This window comes from Prinia subflava, chromosome 2 (genome assembly GCF_021018805.1).
Source record: "Prinia subflava isolate CZ2003 ecotype Zambia chromosome 2, Cam_Psub_1.2, whole genome shotgun sequence".
Classification (NCBI taxonomy): Eukaryota; Metazoa; Chordata; class Aves; order Passeriformes; family Cisticolidae; genus Prinia; species Prinia subflava.
This window is the reverse complement of record NC_086248.1, coordinates 103,893,124-103,911,313: the sequence shown is the minus strand read 5'-3', so window position 1 is coordinate 103,911,313 and position 18,190 is coordinate 103,893,124. Positions and strand designations below refer to the sequence as shown.

The window sequence follows — 18,190 nt, the reverse complement described above, 5'->3', positions numbered from 1 at the left end:
TGTGCATTGATATGAATAGTTGCTGAGTAGAGCCTTGTTTGAATTTTGCAAAGTCTTGTATAACTAAGTAGTCCTGCTGTTATAAACTCTAACCATTTATTGTGTGTCTCACAATATAAATTGTCCTTCCTAGACTGCAGTTCCTGGAGTCATGTGATTAAAAAGCATGTGAATGAATTTCCAGCTGTCATGGGATCCTTCCCCATTGCTAGAGTGCTAATGGGAGAGAGGACGAAGTCCGGGGTTCACCTGTTGGAAGGCAGGGAATGAGGTCCAAATTCAGAAAAACTTGTTCTTTTTCATTAGAAGACTTTCATTCTGGTCAGCTTGGTCACACCAAGATCATCCAAGGATTCAGCCAGGGAGAGATGGTATAACGCAGGGCATAGGAACAAGGCAAGGAGAAAGCAATGGTTTTCTCAGTTTGCTCCCCAGCCTGCTCACAACAGACAGTATCTTGGGAACTTCCCAAGACAGAGGTGCTCTCTGTGTATCATAGAGTTATAGAGCATTCCAAGTGGGAAGGGACCCACAAGTTTTGCTGTTCCTTCACAGCAATGCTGTACCAATTGCCATTTTGCTAGCCTATCAAGGTATTGCATTTCCCTCTGTGTCACACTTTGAGTTCACTGAATACACTCTGTTTTCAAAACAAAGAATCTCAAGTAACCAAATTTCTTTTCTTCTCCACAGCAATGCACAGATGGCTATGAATGGGATCCTGTTAGGCAACGGTGCAAAGGTACAGTAAATAATTTTCAAAGACAGACTTGCCATTGATATTTTTTAAGTATTCTCATTGCACACCCCTGTTTTGGACACAGAGGTTTGTGTGCATGTCTCGTCGTGTTCTTTATGTTAATGGCTGTTGCAGAAGGTTTGACTGTTAAAAGCATGACTTGTGTTGTTGCTAACCACAGATATTGATGAATGTGAAATAGTCCCAGATGCATGTAAAGGTGGGATGAAATGTGTTAACCACTATGGAGGATACCTCTGTCTACCCAGAACAGCGCAAATTATTGTAAATGAGAGAGAAGAAGCAGCAGCTGAATCCACAAGTGGTCGAAACAACGTCATTCGCCGGACCCCAGCCGACCCCCAGCGCACCCCTCCCAACCCAACCCACCAAATCCAGTGTGCAGCTGGGTATGAGCAAAGTGACCACAATGTGTGCCAAGGTAAGCCAGTGCCTGCCTCCGTTCTGCTTCCGTTGCAGTCGCAGTGTGGGTGACCCCAGACCCGGGAGAATGACAGCCTCTAGCCCTTGCGCTGACTGGAAGGGGCTGTTGCTCCATTAACACCTTTAAAGATACAAAAATAAAATACATGAATGTCACTGTTGTTGTTCAAGGTATCAGAATGTGCAGTTTGTTGCAGCCTTACAGTCTGTTCCATCTATTTTGGGCGAACAAGTTGAACTAATTCCGTTGTCTGTAGCTCCTAAAAAGTCTTAAAACAACTCTAGTGAAGCATTTTGTGTTGTATTAAGTGTGTCTAGGAAAGAAAGTGCTCTGAGAAGAGTGAGCAATGCAGCAAGGCATAAACAATCTGTGGAAAGGTTTGCAGAACTCTGTATTTTTCAGTAAGTGAATGCTGAATGAACAAAAAATAACCACAGGATGAGCTTTTGCTTAGAGCAGGCTGCAGTGCCGAAGGGTCCTGTGTTTTTATTGTGGATAAGGAATATTCCTGCAGCAGTAGGAACCCGAATTCTGAACAGCCTGTGCTCTTCTTACTTCCAGTCCTAGCCTGGCCACTCTTTGAAACTATGGCAATGAAGAGCTTTCATCTGAGTGTACATACACCACACACAGTGCCAAAAATTCTCAGGGCATTAGCAATGTTAATTGTATGCGTTCAGGAACCAGCCTCACAAGCACTCCTGTAAACTAAGACTGTTTCATTTATTATTTTATATAAATAGTTTACTCTTCTACTTGCTGAATTAACAAATGTTTTGGCCATTGTTTTGTTTTCTTTCATAGAAATATATTCTACCCCTTGCTCACAAACTTGCTTTTCATGCACATTAGAGGGACACCCGTGCAAAGAGGGGCCATGGTTCATCTTTTCCACTTTGTGGCCTGTAACAGTATAATCAAATAAAGTAGTACTTGAGGGACTGTAATCAGGGCAGACTGTAATACACAGTGGTAGTTTCCTTCTCGCTGGTATTCATGTACACAGGACATTATTTATCACTAGTAAGTAAATTCGCTGTCATTCTGGAGCACAGTAATCATCATGGAGGCTGGAGGAGTTATTTTTGTAGGCAAAGCCTCAGAGTTGCATTTCTGGCTTATCTGCTCATGTCCAACATTTCTGTCACTCTGATTCAAGAATGTCAAGTACAGAACCTACCATAGGAGGTCAGATCCCCTTAACCCTGGGCGTTCACTGGGGGTCATCAAAGGAAAATCAATGCTTAGGATGGAAAATTGGCTTTTTCCCTAGTTTAACTTGGCAAAGCAGCAGCAGAACCAGGAGCAGAACTGCTGGGTTTGGCCTGGCACTCCCTCTTTCAGGTGATGCTGCTGACACTACTCTTCACTACTGAACTGTAGTAAACTGTTCCAAATTCAGCACGTAACATTTTTAATTGATAAAAATGCAAGTCATGCTAGAAAATTTCAAAACATGATCATTCCTTTTGCTACTGTGGCTTTAGGGATAAATTTGGGATATAGTAGGGTCATTTTACAGCATTTAGTACCCATAGACTGTGCTCCAAACAAAGGTTCTGGGTTAGGTTTAATTTAGAGACTGACAACCAGCTGAGGTTTCTGTTTTGAGGAGAAATTGATGGTGATGCATTACTATTACTTTACTCCATGCTCTGGAGTAAATAGTATTTCTATTCTATACTAATAGTATTTCTATTCAATTCTCAGTCTTTGGTTAATTTATAACAACAACTAAGTGTTGTTACAATACCAGAACTTTTAACCGGCAAGCACACAAACTATGGGGAAATCTTGGGTTTGACTGAATCAAGCTACTCATTTCCTCATGCCAAAATTTCAATCTAAATGCAGAAAGCAGGGAAATATTAGTGTTTAAAAGCTGAAGTGTATTGTACTGAATGTGTTCCAGCTGGAAAAAGGGCAGTGGACAGTGTGCTTGAAATGAAGGATAAAAGAGTTTTGAAGCACTTAAAGCATGCATTCAGCTTCATGATCTTCATGCTTTCCACTGCTGAAAATATCTTATAAAAGATAATCTTGATCAGCAATGGTCCCACTGCGGATTTATTTAATTATGGTTAAAAGACTTTGCTATGATAACTGCTCAAGGCTCCTAGGGAGTGTAACTTACAGATATAGTCACACTTAAGCTTGTTTTATTGTTTAGTAAATCAAATATGAAGTCCAGCTCCTTCTAATTGTTTGCAGATGTATGACATTTTCCTTCCAGTCCAGCAGCACTAAGTATTTTATATCCAATGTGAAAGTGTGTGGAGACCTCTGTTTCAAACAATAACACTCTCTGAGGAGCTGAATTACTGACATCACGCTGCAGTGTGAGGGGCCTTCTGTTTAAACACAAATGTCCACTCCCTTTTAAAGCATGGAATAGTGGGGGAGTGACAAGCCAAACACACTCCTTTGCCTCCTGTGCTTGGAATGAATGCCCCTAAACGACACTGGTCCTGGTGGACTTCACTCCAGTGGTGTGCTGATACACATTTTTATAACTACTAGTGAACAGAACCATGTTCTAGTGTGACCACATTGATGTTAGATGTGAGGGTAGCAAACATTTCCTGGGATGTTCTTAAGATACTCTTTAGGGGCAGTGATGCCAGGAACCCCCAAACTGAAGCAAGGATGAGGGAGGTTATTCTGGAGGAAGATCTCTGATGTGGAAAAAGTTGTGTTTGAACGTAAACACTTGAACCGTACTTTAAATTCTGAGTTTACAACCTTACCTAATCTCCTTCCTCCCCATCCCAATCAGTTCCCACTTCATTGTCAGTCCTAAATTTGGTCGCTAAGGGAGGTTCCCATATGTGGCACCTGGTCACACTTTTAGGAAGCCAGTTGGATGTTCAGTCCTGCCCCTGTGAGGGTATCACTGTAATGGGGAAGAGCAAAAAACAGAGTAAGAAATAATTTGAAGCAAATTACTGAGTTAACTCACGTTCCCAGGTGTTTTTTCCTGATAAAAACCATAAATGGCTGCATACAGGACTGAGCTGTATCACACTTTGTTGTTAGGCTCTCTGTGATTTGAGTCTGCTCCTATTGAATTCAAAAGAAAATCACCCAATTAATTCAATTGTGTCAAACCTGGTCTGCAAGAAAATACTGGCTTCTCCTAGAATGTTAATGACACTTGAATGAAAAAAAAAGGGACCAAATAACCTGTAAACTTGAGAAGGGAAAAGAACTTATTTTCCTTAGTTCTTATCATGCTGGCAATACAAGCAATAAAGTAAGCAAACATTTTTGCTCCTCAGCTACATTTCTTCAGCCTGCTTGTAACCCTTTGTGCTGTTGCAATGTCAAGTACAGGAGGGAGACAGATTGCAATACAAGAGATCGGTGCTTGCTTATGTGGGAGAAAGGTATTTTTCCAGAGCTCTGCCCAGATTTGGTGGACATTGGTTGCTTTTTTCCTCCTCTGTGGAAGGAGAAAAAAAAAGAATTTTTTTCTGTGCTGTGGTTATTTTTCCCCCTGCAAAATCATTTTAGGTATCTTTACCTAAATGATTGCTGGTAGGGGTTAGGGGTTTTTTTGTTTGTTTTGTTTTCTGGTACTTTTCAAAGTAACTTACCATACTCAAGCTATGCTTTTAACTCAAGAAGTTAATTATGAATAAGTCAAATAAGGCTAAATTTTGCATCTGTAGAATCCTTTTTGTTGTTGTCCTGTTATGGAGGGAGGGACAAGATGGAGCAGTTCATAATGTCTTGTTTTCCATGGAAAAATCACTTTATATTATATATATTTACATGTGTCAAGGATGTGCAGCTGGCATGTAAAGGACATAAAAGGTGTGTGAGTGCAGGTGCACTTGGCTGCCCTTGGCAGAGCCTGGCTGTGCTCTTGCAGGAGGCTCCTCCCTGGCATTTGGCTGGGTCGCTGCAGCTCCTAATGAGCTCCACTCACTGTGCTTTGATTCCCCTCCCCAAGAGTTCCTGGAACGTGCAGGCACCTCCAGCCCAGCTGAAACAACCTGAAACGCACCCCAAGGGTGCCACTAATGTGGCACAACCACTAACGAGCACTCAGACTCCAGGGAGCCTCAGAAGTGCATGGACTGGGATTTCTGGAGCCTCTGCACCAAGCTGGGCTCTGCTCCTATGGGTTCAAGCCATTTGCTAACACAGACATAGCCTAAAATACAGTTATAGAAGTTCCTTAGCCATGGAAAAGTTTTGGAGAGCTTTTTGTAAAATATTGCACCATCCCAAGTTTTCCTCCTTCCTGTACACAAGGAGTACTTCTAAAAACACTTCAGGGCTGCTTGTAAAAGAACCTGAGCTGTGACAAGTTTAGTTCCAGAGTTGTTCTTCTCAAGGCAAGACAATTTACAAGGACATGCAATGACAGGACAAGGGGGAATGGGTTTAAATTGAAAGGCAGTAGGTTTAGATTAGGTATTAGGAAAAAAGTCTTCTCTGTGGTGGTGAGGCCCTGTCACAGGTTGCTTAGGGAAGCTGTGGCTGCCCCATCCCTTGCAGTGTCCAGGGCCAGGTTGGATGGGGCTTGGAGCAACCTGGGATAGTGGAAAGTGTTCCTGTCCATGGCAGGGGTGCAATGAGATGATCCTCAAGGCTCCCTTCTAACCCAAACTATTTTATGATTCTGTGAACACCACTAAGCCTGTTGAGTTTGAGGACAGGGTGAGGACAGAGGCTATGGCAGGAAAAATAAGGCTTGGTTCTGTGGTTTAGCATGGCAGTAGCTCAAAGTGTTCCCTCAGGCCGTGTGTTTGTGCAGCATTCCAGCAAGTGGGGAACACTTGTTGCCAGCTGTAGCCACTCAGAAACTGACCTGGTTACATGTCATTCAATGCTCATTACTGGGACAAGCCATAGGAATTCTGCAGGTCTAAGAGGATCCACAGAAGGACACACGCTGACACTTTCACGACTCTTTATTCATAGCTTCCAATGAATTCCTTGTACATTTGGATACATCATGCAGAGATCATCTTTCATCAGCCCATCCTGAACCAACTGTTAATCTGTGAAACTGCTGCATTCTCCTGCAAAGCAGCATCTCTTTAGTAGCCCTGAGGGTCTAGAGGGGCGTTCACAAAAACCCATCTTGTTTTGAGGGCCTGGTTTTGGGCATTTTTGAAATCTGGCCACTCTGAATCATCTTCCCATCTGTGCTATTTGCACAGCTGTGGGTGTCAAGTCAAGACCTTGGAGAGATATTCTCTGTTCTGTCTGACCATTTTACTGTGAACATCCATCACAAGCATAAATACTAGCAGCTGCTTTCCTTTTCTTAGTTAGTTACTGCTTTCCCATTGTCCTGACCCCTGCAGGAATACTCTCAGTGTGTTGCAGCTGAAGATTCCTCCCATATGCTCATCGGGCTAAGTGTACTCGAGGCAAGCAAGCTTCCCTGAGTCGTATTTACCTTAGCTTCCTGAATTGGGGTTACGCAGGCAAGCACTGGACTTCAAGTTTAAGTAAACTCATTAGCAGTTCTCATGGCTTCTTGCAGCAGAAGAATGGGATCACACAGTAGTCACCCCGGCTGTCATCCTTGTGGGCTGCATTTCTTGATTTTAAAGCCTGTTGCCTTAGCTGCTTGGAGGAGGCTCATGTTTTGACAGACAAAACACAGCAAATGGATTCAGGAGGCACATGGCCTGAAGAAAGTCCAAACTCCAGCCATCTGTCCTCCTTCAGAATTCCTCTCTCTAAGCCGGAGGTCTTTTCCACAAAGTAATCAGGAATAACACCAGATAGCAAAGGGGAAGAATGTGCTTATGCCTGATCCTGACTTGGCATCCCACAGTACTTGGCACCTCATGAAACAGCTCAGAGCACTTATTTCTCTTTCTTTAAGGAATTCCCTGTACCTGTTGCAGACACTCAGATCTCAGCTCCTACAAGTCAGGAGAACCACAGCAGGAGTGAGGGCTGTCACCTGCTGCTCTCAGCAACACCAGATGGCACAAAACAGAACTTGGGCAGCACGGGCTGTGCTCCCTGTGCCATAATCTGCTCTCAAAGGAGTACGTTCCCACAGCATCACAGTGATACAGGCACTTTCCCCAGCAGTGCCAAAGCACCCTGGCAGCTGCTTTTAGCACCTCTCTCAGGTAACTTTATAGTGACACTATTGCCACTGGGATGTTCTCATTGTGCTTGCTCTGAGCACTTGTTCCCTCCCGGTATCCTGCACTGTCACTCATCAGCCTCCTGAGAAAGGCTCTTGTGCTCCTCCTCTCCCCAGTGTTTTGCTCAGGATGATTTTCTCTTCACCACCACTTTTTCCCTCCATTTTCAAACCTGATTCCTACTTCAGATTAATTAGTGTATAAAGGAAATCTCTTACCTGTGGGGTTTTTTTTTCACTCTTGCAGTCTGGGTTACTGAGTCACCTTTGCCAGAATGTTTCTGAAGGATCTTAGCATTGCAGACACATTTTTCAAGGGTCTAGGATTTTTCTTGAGCATCTCCAGTGATGGGACACAAATTTAGGAAGCTGGAAAACTAGTTCAAGAGCTGAAATCTGAAACCCATTTTCCTCATTTTATTCTCTTTCCAAGTGATATCTCCCTTCCCATGCTGGCCAAGGAAGATGATAGTTGCTGTTTCTGTGTGCCAAAACAGCCCTACAGGAAGAACAAAACTTCCTGCACAGGCAGTAGAGTCCTGTTTGATTCTTCCCTGCACCACACAGGGTTGCCTGTGTTCCTTTCCCTGTCCTTTGCTAGGGAATCCCATCTGCGGCCCCACAGCCAAGGACACCAGTCTCCAGCACTGTGGGAATTCATTCAGAGTGGTGTTTAGTCTTGCTTGTTTGCCATTCTCCTACTGTCAAAGACAGTGGGATTGTTAGAGGACTCCCTTCTAGCAAGATGTTTTTGGTCTGGTAGAAACCACAAGGAGAGTAATTTTTGAGTTCACCTACCACGTTGCATCTTAAACATTCCATGGTTTTTTGTGGTGTAGTCAACTGCTCTTGTGCAGCACTTTGTCATGGCAACCCCTTTGTGCTGTGTCCATGTTAACTGAGATTAATGTAAGCTGAGCTTGACCACCTCCTTTCATTGCACTTAAATAATATTTATTCTTTTTTTCCCCTTTGTGATGCTTTTTGTGATACTTTTTCTGAGTTACCATCATTTATGTGTGGTCTAGAATAAGTCACATGAAATTTAAGCCTCCTTTGGGCTGAAGGGTTCTTATCAAAGAGAATTTTGCCACATAACTGTCAAAGTTCAGATGCTTCTATCCACAAGGATGGAAGATCTGAACTGGGCTTGTAAGATCTCTGTTCTCTGTATGACACAAGTACATGGAATAGGTAATCAGGCATATAAAGTTCATGTGTAAATGAAATTTTACAAAGAAATATCTGTTTCACCTTTAATTTGCTAAGTTCTGTTTTCATAGCAGCCAGAAAGCAACAGTTCTGGAGAGAAATTTATTTGCCATAATTCAACAGACAGCAAAATTTAACTTGGGAAAAAACCCATACTAAACAGACAATAATGCTGCTTGTACATTCTTTCATCTACCTTTTAACTTTACCAAAAATACAAGAGGGATTTGAAAATTACAGAGCTCTGAAGTATTTTAGCACACACATAGCTATTATAAAATACCTTTAATACTCGTTCACATTTGTGTCTCATTTGTTAATCTGAAATCATGTTAAAGGTTGCTCCTGTTGTAAGCAGAGTAATGTCTAATTTTTGTTAGGTTGAATTATATGATCAAAGCTGAAAAAAGTGACTAAGAAAACATTTGTTACACACTTTTACATTTGTTACACACTTAGCTACAGTGCTAAGAAAAAGTTCTTGAGGATCAGAAATGAATTAGACCTTTTCTGGAAAAATGTATCTCAAGCTCTTAATTAAGCATTTTTAAAATTAGATATTCAGTAGCTGCTTGTATGTTGCTGTTACTGAATGGCTTAAATAAATAACTTTAAAGGCCAATTCTTCAATGGAATGACAAAGGATTCAGTGTGTGAAGGGATGTTTACTTTGGGAAACTCTGAATCTGGCTTTATTAACTCCTGATTTAATATCCATGCCTTTGAGTGGACATATTAATTAATTAAGCCTGTTTTGATCAGCTCTGAGGAGGAGAAGATATTGCTGAGCCTTCCTCTACAAGCTGAATTTAACCTGAAGGAAACTCCTCATCTGGTTCATGACCCGGTGTGAGATGATTTAAGCAAATCTGACACTGCATGTGGGCATGTTCAGCCCCGTGCCTGAACAGATGTTTCATGGAGATTCCTGAGTGCAAGCAGAGCTTGTTCCAGGGTTTTTATGTGCATCTGCCTGCACGGGTGGGATTCCTGTGAACAGGTAACTGGGCAGAACCTGGGCAATCAAACAAATCCCACTATCAGATGGAACCCAAAGGCAAACTTTGACCAGGCACATTGTTTTGCAAAACTGGGCCTTATACCAAGAGTTAAGTTTGGGGTTCAATTTCAATTAAAATTCAGCACAGTTAAAGAAACTCAAGGAGGGAAAAAAACAAAACCAAAAAACCAAAAAAAACCAAAAAACAACAACAACAAAAAAAAACCCCACACACAAAAAAAAGGCATCACCTATAACCCCCAATAATTTCAGAAAAGCAGTAATTTGGACAGTTGGTTCCTGAATGTCTTGTAGCATTATAAATTTAGAAAGAAATACTTATCAATCCTGTAACAGCTGACTGTTGTCAAAAGTACTTAGAATTGGGAAATGCAAGGATTTTTCACAGGTCACAATGTTCTGTGTAGTTTTAAAGGGGTTGCCAATAAGGTAACATTTAATGACAATCTTGCACAGAGAAAAGGAATCAAACATGGCAAAGTGAGCAGAAATTCAAGTGTGATTTTAGCTGATATGACCTATCTTAGAAAAATAAAAACCAGGAGAAACAATCTCTTTCTTGTCTAAACTTACTCTGGGGAGAATTTTGAGCATCTGGGGTACAGAGTAGGTGAAATTAAATACACTTTTAGAAGCAACAAATACTTGCTTGTAGTTTTTAAAGGCACTTTCTTCATAAATGAATTTGTTCTCAGGAGACTTTCTTATAAGGAGCCAGTTCTCTACAGAACTTTGAGATGATAAAACGAGGACTGGGTAAAACAAGGACTTGCATGTCATGCCTGGAGTGAGTTAAAAGCAGGAATATAGGAATATTTCACAGGGCAGTGAGCTCAGAATCGCATCAGGAATAAGCAGTACTTTGGAGCAACCCCTGCTCTGCCCCTGTGGGCTGTGGATGACACCTGCCTTCATTCCTCCCAGAAGTTGTTGGAGACTAAATCAGGAAAGAGTGCAGAATCCAAAAGTCATTCCCACTTTCCAACGGGAAAGAAAAAAACATGTTCTTCTCTGACATCATCCTGCCTGTATGTACTCTGCATCCAGACCTTCCTCAGTCTTATCTGGCTTAACTTGAAGCATCAACACAGATTTTTTCCCACTCTCTCCTTATATGTTACTGGAGTAGAAAATAATTTGAGGATGGTTGCATTACCCAAAGATATTGCTGACATTTCCAGCACTTTTTCCCTGGAGCAGAAAGCACTGTATAAGTAGAAAAAAATGATAAAACCACTGAGCACCTCTTGGATTTCTGATGTTTGCAGGAGCAGGAGAACTTCATAGCTTAAATTAACCTGAGGTGGAAGGGAGTTAAAACCACACTTCTGATAGCATTTTTGCAGGAAAAGTTGGGTGCAGGAAAAAGCCCCACCCATTTTCTGCATTGTAAACACTGACTATTATTTAAATAATCCAGAAACTATATTCATAGGTTTCAATCTATTAATCAGCATGTGAAAAGGGATGATTCTGGGGAATGGGAAACTTTTTTGTTTGTGCTCCAGGACAAAGTATTCCTCTGTTAGAAACTGTGGCTCTCAATGCCTATAAAAAGGAAAATTCCCCATTTATAGACAAGATATTTTTATGAAAAGGTTCCTTCGTTATGTATTTAAATCAAAACATTCTCTCCATTCTGGTTACACTCAGAGTTCAATATCCACTGTGAGGAGAATCTCTTCCTTACTATGTATGCAGATTTATAAGGCTCCAGGCACCTTTGAAATAAATTGAAAGCACAGCCATGTAATAGAGCCAAACCCTAAAACCAGCCAAGGAGATCCACCCAGCAACACCCTCGAACATGCTCAGCTCTTCCCCTAAGCACAGCTCTGGTCTTGATCTCGTCTCTCCTTTCCCCACCCTCCTAAAAGCTTCCTGGGGGATTCCCCAGCTCCAGAGCTGTGCAGGGGCTGTTTGGGATGCAGGAATAATTCACTTGCTTGGTTTCCTTCCCTCTCAAACAGCCCAGGAGCAGGCCAGCTGTTTGCTGAGCCTGGGACAGGGAGATACTGAAAAACAGGAGCAGCAAGAGAAAACAGCAGCTTGGGGATGAAGAGAGGTTTGAACAGCAGATAAAATATAGCAAAACCATACAGAAATAATGAAGGCAGGTTTGCAGCTGCTTTTTCTGACTTTAAAATTCACAGTTTGAATATTTGTGGTGTTGGAAGGTGGCATGGTTGGAAAAGCCCCCAAAAGGAAACACTTCCCAAAATCTCTGCCATGGGATAGTAGTGAGGCCAACAGTTTAGGAAATTGATCAAACAAAGGTCTGGAGATTCTATAGAGTGAAAGCAGAAGTTAAAAAGCAGCAACTTTTAAAAAGATTAACAAACCTAATTGATGCTTAGGGCAATCCCCAGTTCTTAATGAATGACATGAAGTTGATTGTTGAAGAGCAGAATGGTGATATCTGTACTTTTCTGAGGTATCTCCCAGGGCCCAGTTTGAAAAAGCAGGGTCTGTATGTTTTCCAACTTTCAGGATTTGGTGGCTGTTACCTCTGAGCTGAGCAGAAAGCCAATTCCCCAAAGCTCTGGCTAATCAGCCTGGTGGACATCAGATGTTCAGTCCCATAATGGAACCACTCCTGGCCCTACAGGCTGAAGAAGGTTGAGCCTTGTTTGGGAGAGAACAGACCTGTGTAGTTTTGTTAAAAATTAAAACCATTGGGAAATTCAGACAAAAGTTTCTGTAATTCTGACAAAGCAGTGTGTAAATAGTCTGATTGTTAGCTGTCAAATACAATTTCTATATCAAGAAGAAATCATATATTGATATCTGAACATTGTCATCATAGGAATCAGGGTTTGTTGTTGTGGGGCAGAGTAAGCAATACTGAAATTCAGTGACACTGAGTACTGGTAGAACTTCCAGGGGCCCTCCAAGGCCCCATTCTCCTGAACAATGTGCACGGAGAAGGAACTGTCCTTCACTAAAACCAGCCTCATGGGGCAATGCACTTCCCTACCTTAAGGGTCAGACTCGATGATCTCTTTCAACTCGGAATATTCTGTGATGTGTGACTTAACCAGCACATCACGCCCCACCATTGCCATGTTCAGTGGTGCATTTGGGACAAAAGCAGCAGCACAAGCAGATTATATCATTCCTTGCATTTGATTCTTTGTTTTAGTATCTGTCATGGCCAAGCCAGCCAAGAAGTGGCCTCAGCACATTCTGGCTGGTGGAGGCTGAGGGAGCCCCAGGGGCTCCATTCACATGCCTCATGTGTGACCAAGCAGGGGCTGAGGAGCCACTGCACAGCCTGGTCCTCAGGGTGGGCTCCCACTCCTGCTGCAGCCCCGAGCAGTAAGCTGGAAGAAAGCATTAAAGAGACCAAGGGGACCGGTTGGGATTTTCACATACTCAGTGGCCATCGGGGGGTTCAGCCCGCAAGAACAACCCCAAGTGTGTAAGAACAGGAAAAACAGCAAAAAGGCAGCACAAACCAAAAAAGGGTTTTTAATTTGGCTGTAACATTGGAAGCGGGACAGCCGTGGGATCTGCCTGGATGGAGCCCATCCCCGCGGAACACACCAACACACACGCACTCAGCTTTATGGCCCAGAGTTCCAGAGCTGCCTCTGTCACACAAATCCAGCTTCAAGACAGCATTACTGTTCCTTTGGGATGCACTTGGGATGGGCTGCACAGACAACAGCCTTTAAAAACTGGAATGATAATATGCAGGTTTTTCCATTCCTATCATTTGTCCTTAATTTGAAAAATTAAATGCTTATGTCCCATTGTTAACTATTCTTAGCACTAATTTCACAATTTAGCCCAGTGGTGACCAACTGGTTTCCCTACAGTTCTCTTAATTCACAGCTGGGCTGAATTTATTTAGTTTGGTGCTTAGGTTGCATAAAAAAAAAGAAGATGTGTGACAGTCTCCACATGTTTTAATCAGAAACCTCAATGCACTCAATTCCTGCCTGAAGGACACTCTTGAAAAGTCAGAGGAAAGAAAGGTAGTAGAGTTCTGCATTCTGGTTTATAGCTTAGAGTATGTTTTCAGCAGCCCAGAATAAGTCAGGTGAGAAGGGGCCTTGGGAGGTCTCCAGCCCAACATCCTGCTCTGAGATCAGACCTGGGAGATTTATCCACTCGGGGCTTGAAAAACCCCCTGGAAGGAGAGCACAGAGTTTTTCTGGGCACCTGTTCCAAACCTTGACTGCCCTAATGGTGAAAAAGGTTTTCCCTATACTCAGAACCCCTTCTTAGAATTCACCCTGGATTGACACAGACAAAAGAGATGTCCTAAAAATGCAGGCTTGGGGGAAAACAGGTTTGTTTTCTTAAAAATGCAGAGGTGAGGAAGTATTCTCCATAAGGAGAGGTAACAACTCCGGGCAGCCCTAGGTTTGAATGGAAACCATTTCCTGAGGAGCAGACTGGCTGAATGTCATTTCCAACCTCCCATGACCCAACTCCTGCTACAAGTGAATCTCTGCAGCTTTTTCATTTCCAGTTAAAAGCAAAACAAAAAAATCATAATATCAGTGTGCATCCACACACAAGGAAAGAAGTGAAATTTCACTGATCTGTGACTGTGCTTACTTGAAAGCTGAATAACTGCAGGTATTTTCATAACTAGCGCCCACCAAGTTTCTCAAAGTACTGAGAGAACATCAAGACTGATTTTAATAAACAAAACCACTGTTTATACTTTGAAGTGCCATATTAAGACACCTTCAGTTGCATCCCAGCATTTAAAGCACATGCTTAGATCCCAGTATTTTCCCTGACACCTTTGCACATGCCTCAGTTTTGCTCACTGCTGGCCTCAATCAGTCCTTTACCTTGTTGCTAGGAACTTTTATTTTAAAACCCCTCAGTAAGAAACTTGCCAGAGCAAGCCTGCAATACCAGGCACAGGCTGATCCTGCTCATGGGTGGGTAGGAAATGCTTGAGAGTATCGGAGGGAGTAGCCTTGATCTGGAGGAATTGGCTGTTTACTCAGCTTGCAGTTTCATTGCTGGGACAGTTTTCTGATCCCCCTGCTGAATATCCCAGCTTGTCTCACATCTACCAATGCTGCCCCTTTTAGATACCCTTCAATTCTTGTTTCTCTTTAATTCCTTACTCTCCCTTCCTCTTTTCTGTACTTAAACTCTTGGCAAGAGGGGCCAAAACCTGACTGAAAACAGCAGTTCACACTGTGGTCCTGGATAAATTACAGTACAATTAGCGACGTCACTTTCAAAATGTTAATGAAATAAAGCTGCTCCTTTAGGAAACCAGATACTTTATAGCTGATGATTTATGGTGACTCCAAACAGGACTGTGAATTTGCAGTGCCAGATGAGGCCATGCTGTCATTTCTACTCACTAAATACTTAATGCCACTTCTTTAGGAAATGAGACCTGGCTTGGTTACAAGAACCATCTCCCTCAGTGTCTTCTCTATAAAATCTTCAGCCTTCTGGAAGCTGAATTTTCATCTTATTGCTGATCTGCAAATGAGATTCATTCTGTCCCTTTTGAGGAGCAGATGGATGCAGGGGCTGGTTTGGGACAGAATGACATGTAACTGTGCATCCATAGAGATCTTTCAAGGAACCTCTTGGATCCCTTTTCTGGCTCAAGGGGCCTTGCTCTCCACCACTGGACATTTTGAGCAAGCACATGCACATGCAATACATGTGAAGCCTTGTGGGGTAAATAAAAATTCCTGCATAAATAAGGAGAATAGTAAATCCAGCCCAAGAGTTTTAAGTCAATAAGAAGAATTAATCAATTTGCTGAACCTTCTGTAGATAAGAGGCCATTGTTCTTTGCTTTGAAAAGATTTTTGTTTTTAATATGTATTTAGCCTCGCTTATCTATTATGCTTTGCTTCCTTTTTATTTTCCTTGCATTGAAAACAAGACCTAACTCCTTAAAAGTCATTTGGATTTGATCCTAAAACACATTGAACATTTCCCAGTCCAGAAAATAACAGGGCACAGGAACCTTCATGACTTGGATTTCATTTGTCAGAGGTGTTTTTGAAACTCTGAAGTCCCTTCAGAAGACCTCTGATTAATTATTTCTTCTTTCATGCTGATTTTTTTGCCTGTCCGTGAAATCTCCAAAGCAAACTCACAGTCTGTTAGGTCCTAAATAAATTTAGATACAGATCTCACTACAGAGGTTGTTCAATTAACTGCTACAAACCAGTCTTATCATTAGCCTTCCACTGGTGTTTTGCATATTTTTCGGTAGCATCTAATTAATTAAAGCCAACCTCTAAATCGGGGAAGTTAGTTAAATGCTATCTATGAAAGTTTTTAAGCTACTGAAGCCCACATGTTTTTAGTCTGCTAAAAAACTTCAGTAGTCCCTATCTGGAAACCTTGTATTTTGAAAAAGCTTTAAAAAAAAATCTCTATAACCCACAATTTTCATTACCTGGTTCTTGCTGTCCTCTGAAATGCCCCTGTCTCTCCTCTCTGTTTGCTGCTTTAACATAGCCCTGGGTTTTGGTTCAGGGTTTGGAGCAGCACAACATGGGAAATCTTCTCCACTGCCAGAGCTTCTGAAACCCAAGAGGACAAAGAAATCCAGGTTAGATCTCCCAAGTTTTCACAATGAACTTGAGGTTGATTAGCTTGGGATAAGGCTTAATGTTGCACACAGTGGTTTGGGTTATTCCAGCTGACAACTATAATTGCATAAATAATAAGATTAGTAAATTACTTTAAGAAATTATTTTAAAACACTTGAGGTTTAGAACTTTAGTTGATTCCCTCCGTTATCCTATAGGTGAGAAATGAGTGTGCTCGTAGATATTTATTCTTTCTCTACTATAAATAGACCATCTTCCTAATACTCAGCTACATCTCTCCTTGCTTCACCTTTTCATTCTAGTCTTTGCTCTTGGCATTAATTACTTGGATATAAGTAGCCTCTCATAGATTCATCTTCTGCCAGTTCACCTCTTGCCTCATCAGTTCCTGGAAGGCAGCACTTCCATGAGGAAAGAGCCACCAGTCAATTTGGTTGCCATCCAGCAGCTCATGGACTTGCCCTGACCTGCTCCGCTGCAAACCTGAGTGGACAATCAATGCACTGGAATTAAATCCATCTGGAAGTCATTCGAGGCAGCAAGGCATCTCTGAGAACCCTAAGTGTGATTGACAGCTTTTTCCAATAGCTTTGATGAAAGTCTAAGTTGAGAAATCTCTTCTCCCATCCTGCAAGAATTTATGAGCAGTATTTCTTTTGACCAACCACCATTGGCCTGTGTTCAGCAGCATCTGAGGCCCTCATGTTTCCCTGTGGATCCTGCCCAGCCATTAACCTCTACAGTGGATTTTAATCACACATTCATGGCTGTCTGCTTAAAGCTCCACACAGCCAGGCACTGCCAAATAATGTACTGACAATGTCCTGGGCATCCCTCACATGTGCCAGGATGCAGACAGGCATCCCTGGCACTTGGCTCATACATTCCATTTGCAAGAGCATAAGGATCTGGGATCTCATACCTTTTAAAGAGAGAAATGGAACACACAGAGAAAAGAACCTTTGGGAAAAAAAAAAAAAAAAAAAAAAAAAAAGAAGAAAGCCTTCAATGCTTTTTCAGGAAGGATGGCTACAAGAAAGGGAGAGGGATTCTTTACCATTTACTTTTTCACATTGAGAGAGTAGGTTTACATCAGATATTAGGAAAAAATTCTTGGCTATGAGGGTGGTAAGGCCCTGGCACAGATTGCTCTGAGAAGCTGTGGCTGCCCCTGGGTCCCTGGAAGTGTTCCAGGCCAGGTTGGACAGGGCTTGGAGCAACCTGGGATAGTGGAAGGTGTCCCTGCCCATGAAATGAGGTAGGAATTGGATGAGCTTTTAGACTCCTTCAAACCCCAACCATTCCATGATTCCAAAGCTGCTCACTCATCTTTCTTCCTGGGGCCAGAAGCAAGAGAAACATCTCAAGCCACAAAGTATTAAAAAACTTGTCCAGTGAATCTGTGAGGGCCTGTTCCTTCCCTCTGGTAGCTGCAAAGCCAATTCCTTTATTCCCGCCGTTCTCTGGAGGCAAAAAGCGGTTTGGATGGGCATCAGTGCTAATGATTGTCCCACAGATCTTCTCCCTGTGTCCTGGGCTCCGTGCTGCTGGAGCTTTCCAATCCCTGCCAGTGACCCAGGACTCTCCTGCTGTGGGGCAGTGGCCCAGACCAGTGTTCCCTCCTTAGAGGGGTTCATTTCTTCCTGTCCTTGGTTCGGCTGCTCATGGAGCATCATCACGTTCTGGGGAGCGCCTGCACTTGGTCACAACCACAAATGGCTTCAAAAGCATCAATTTTCTTCAATTTGGTTCTAAAGAGCTCTTTCAGGAATTTCATCAGCTTACAGGGAGTAGCAGGGATTGTCAGAAGAGCTGCTTGTCCTCTCACGACCACCTTGCAAAAGCTGATTTTCTCACCAGGCTGTGTCCTGACAAAGCCTGGTTGTCTCCCTGTGCTCCCTTACCTGTGTTCTGTACATTTTAGGATCATCTGGAGACTTGCACAGGGCTGTATCTATTTTAGAGTGTTTTTATTGGCAGCTGGTGTATACTACCATGCACCCACGTGAACAAAATTACAGAGTCTGGACAACTTTTGTACAGAATTACTTTGGCCACGGTTTCTCTGTGGGTTTCATTTGGCAGAAGT

At 42.5% G+C, this 18,190-nt stretch overlaps 2 protein-coding genes across 8 annotated transcripts in view; one reads left to right on the top strand and one right to left on the bottom strand.

Moving 5' to 3' along the window:
- Positions 1-18,190, bottom strand: part of CCDC85A (coiled-coil domain containing 85A) — a 213,347-nt gene that overhangs the window by 160,323 nt on the left and 34,834 nt on the right. For 5 of the 6 annotated variants that reach the window (XM_063391403.1, XM_063391400.1, XM_063391402.1 and 2 more), the window contains exon 2: positions 15,945-16,071. The exons of the other annotated variant lie outside the window; for it this stretch is intronic. In XM_063391403.1, the coding sequence (XP_063247473.1) occupies positions 15,945-16,004 (60 nt within the window). In that variant the 5' untranslated portion in view covers positions 16,005-16,071. The remainder of the gene's footprint in view (positions 1-15,944; positions 16,072-18,190) is intronic. 6 annotated transcript variants of the gene reach the window in all.
- EFEMP1 (EGF containing fibulin extracellular matrix protein 1) overlaps positions 1-18,190 on the top strand; it is a 45,822-nt gene that overhangs the window by 3,066 nt on the left and 24,566 nt on the right. For both annotated transcript variants that reach the window (XM_063391411.1, XM_063391412.1), the window contains 2 exons: positions 694-742; positions 921-1,181. In XM_063391411.1, the coding sequence (XP_063247481.1) occupies positions 694-742; positions 921-1,181 (310 nt within the window). The remainder of the gene's footprint in view (positions 1-693; positions 743-920; positions 1,182-18,190) is intronic.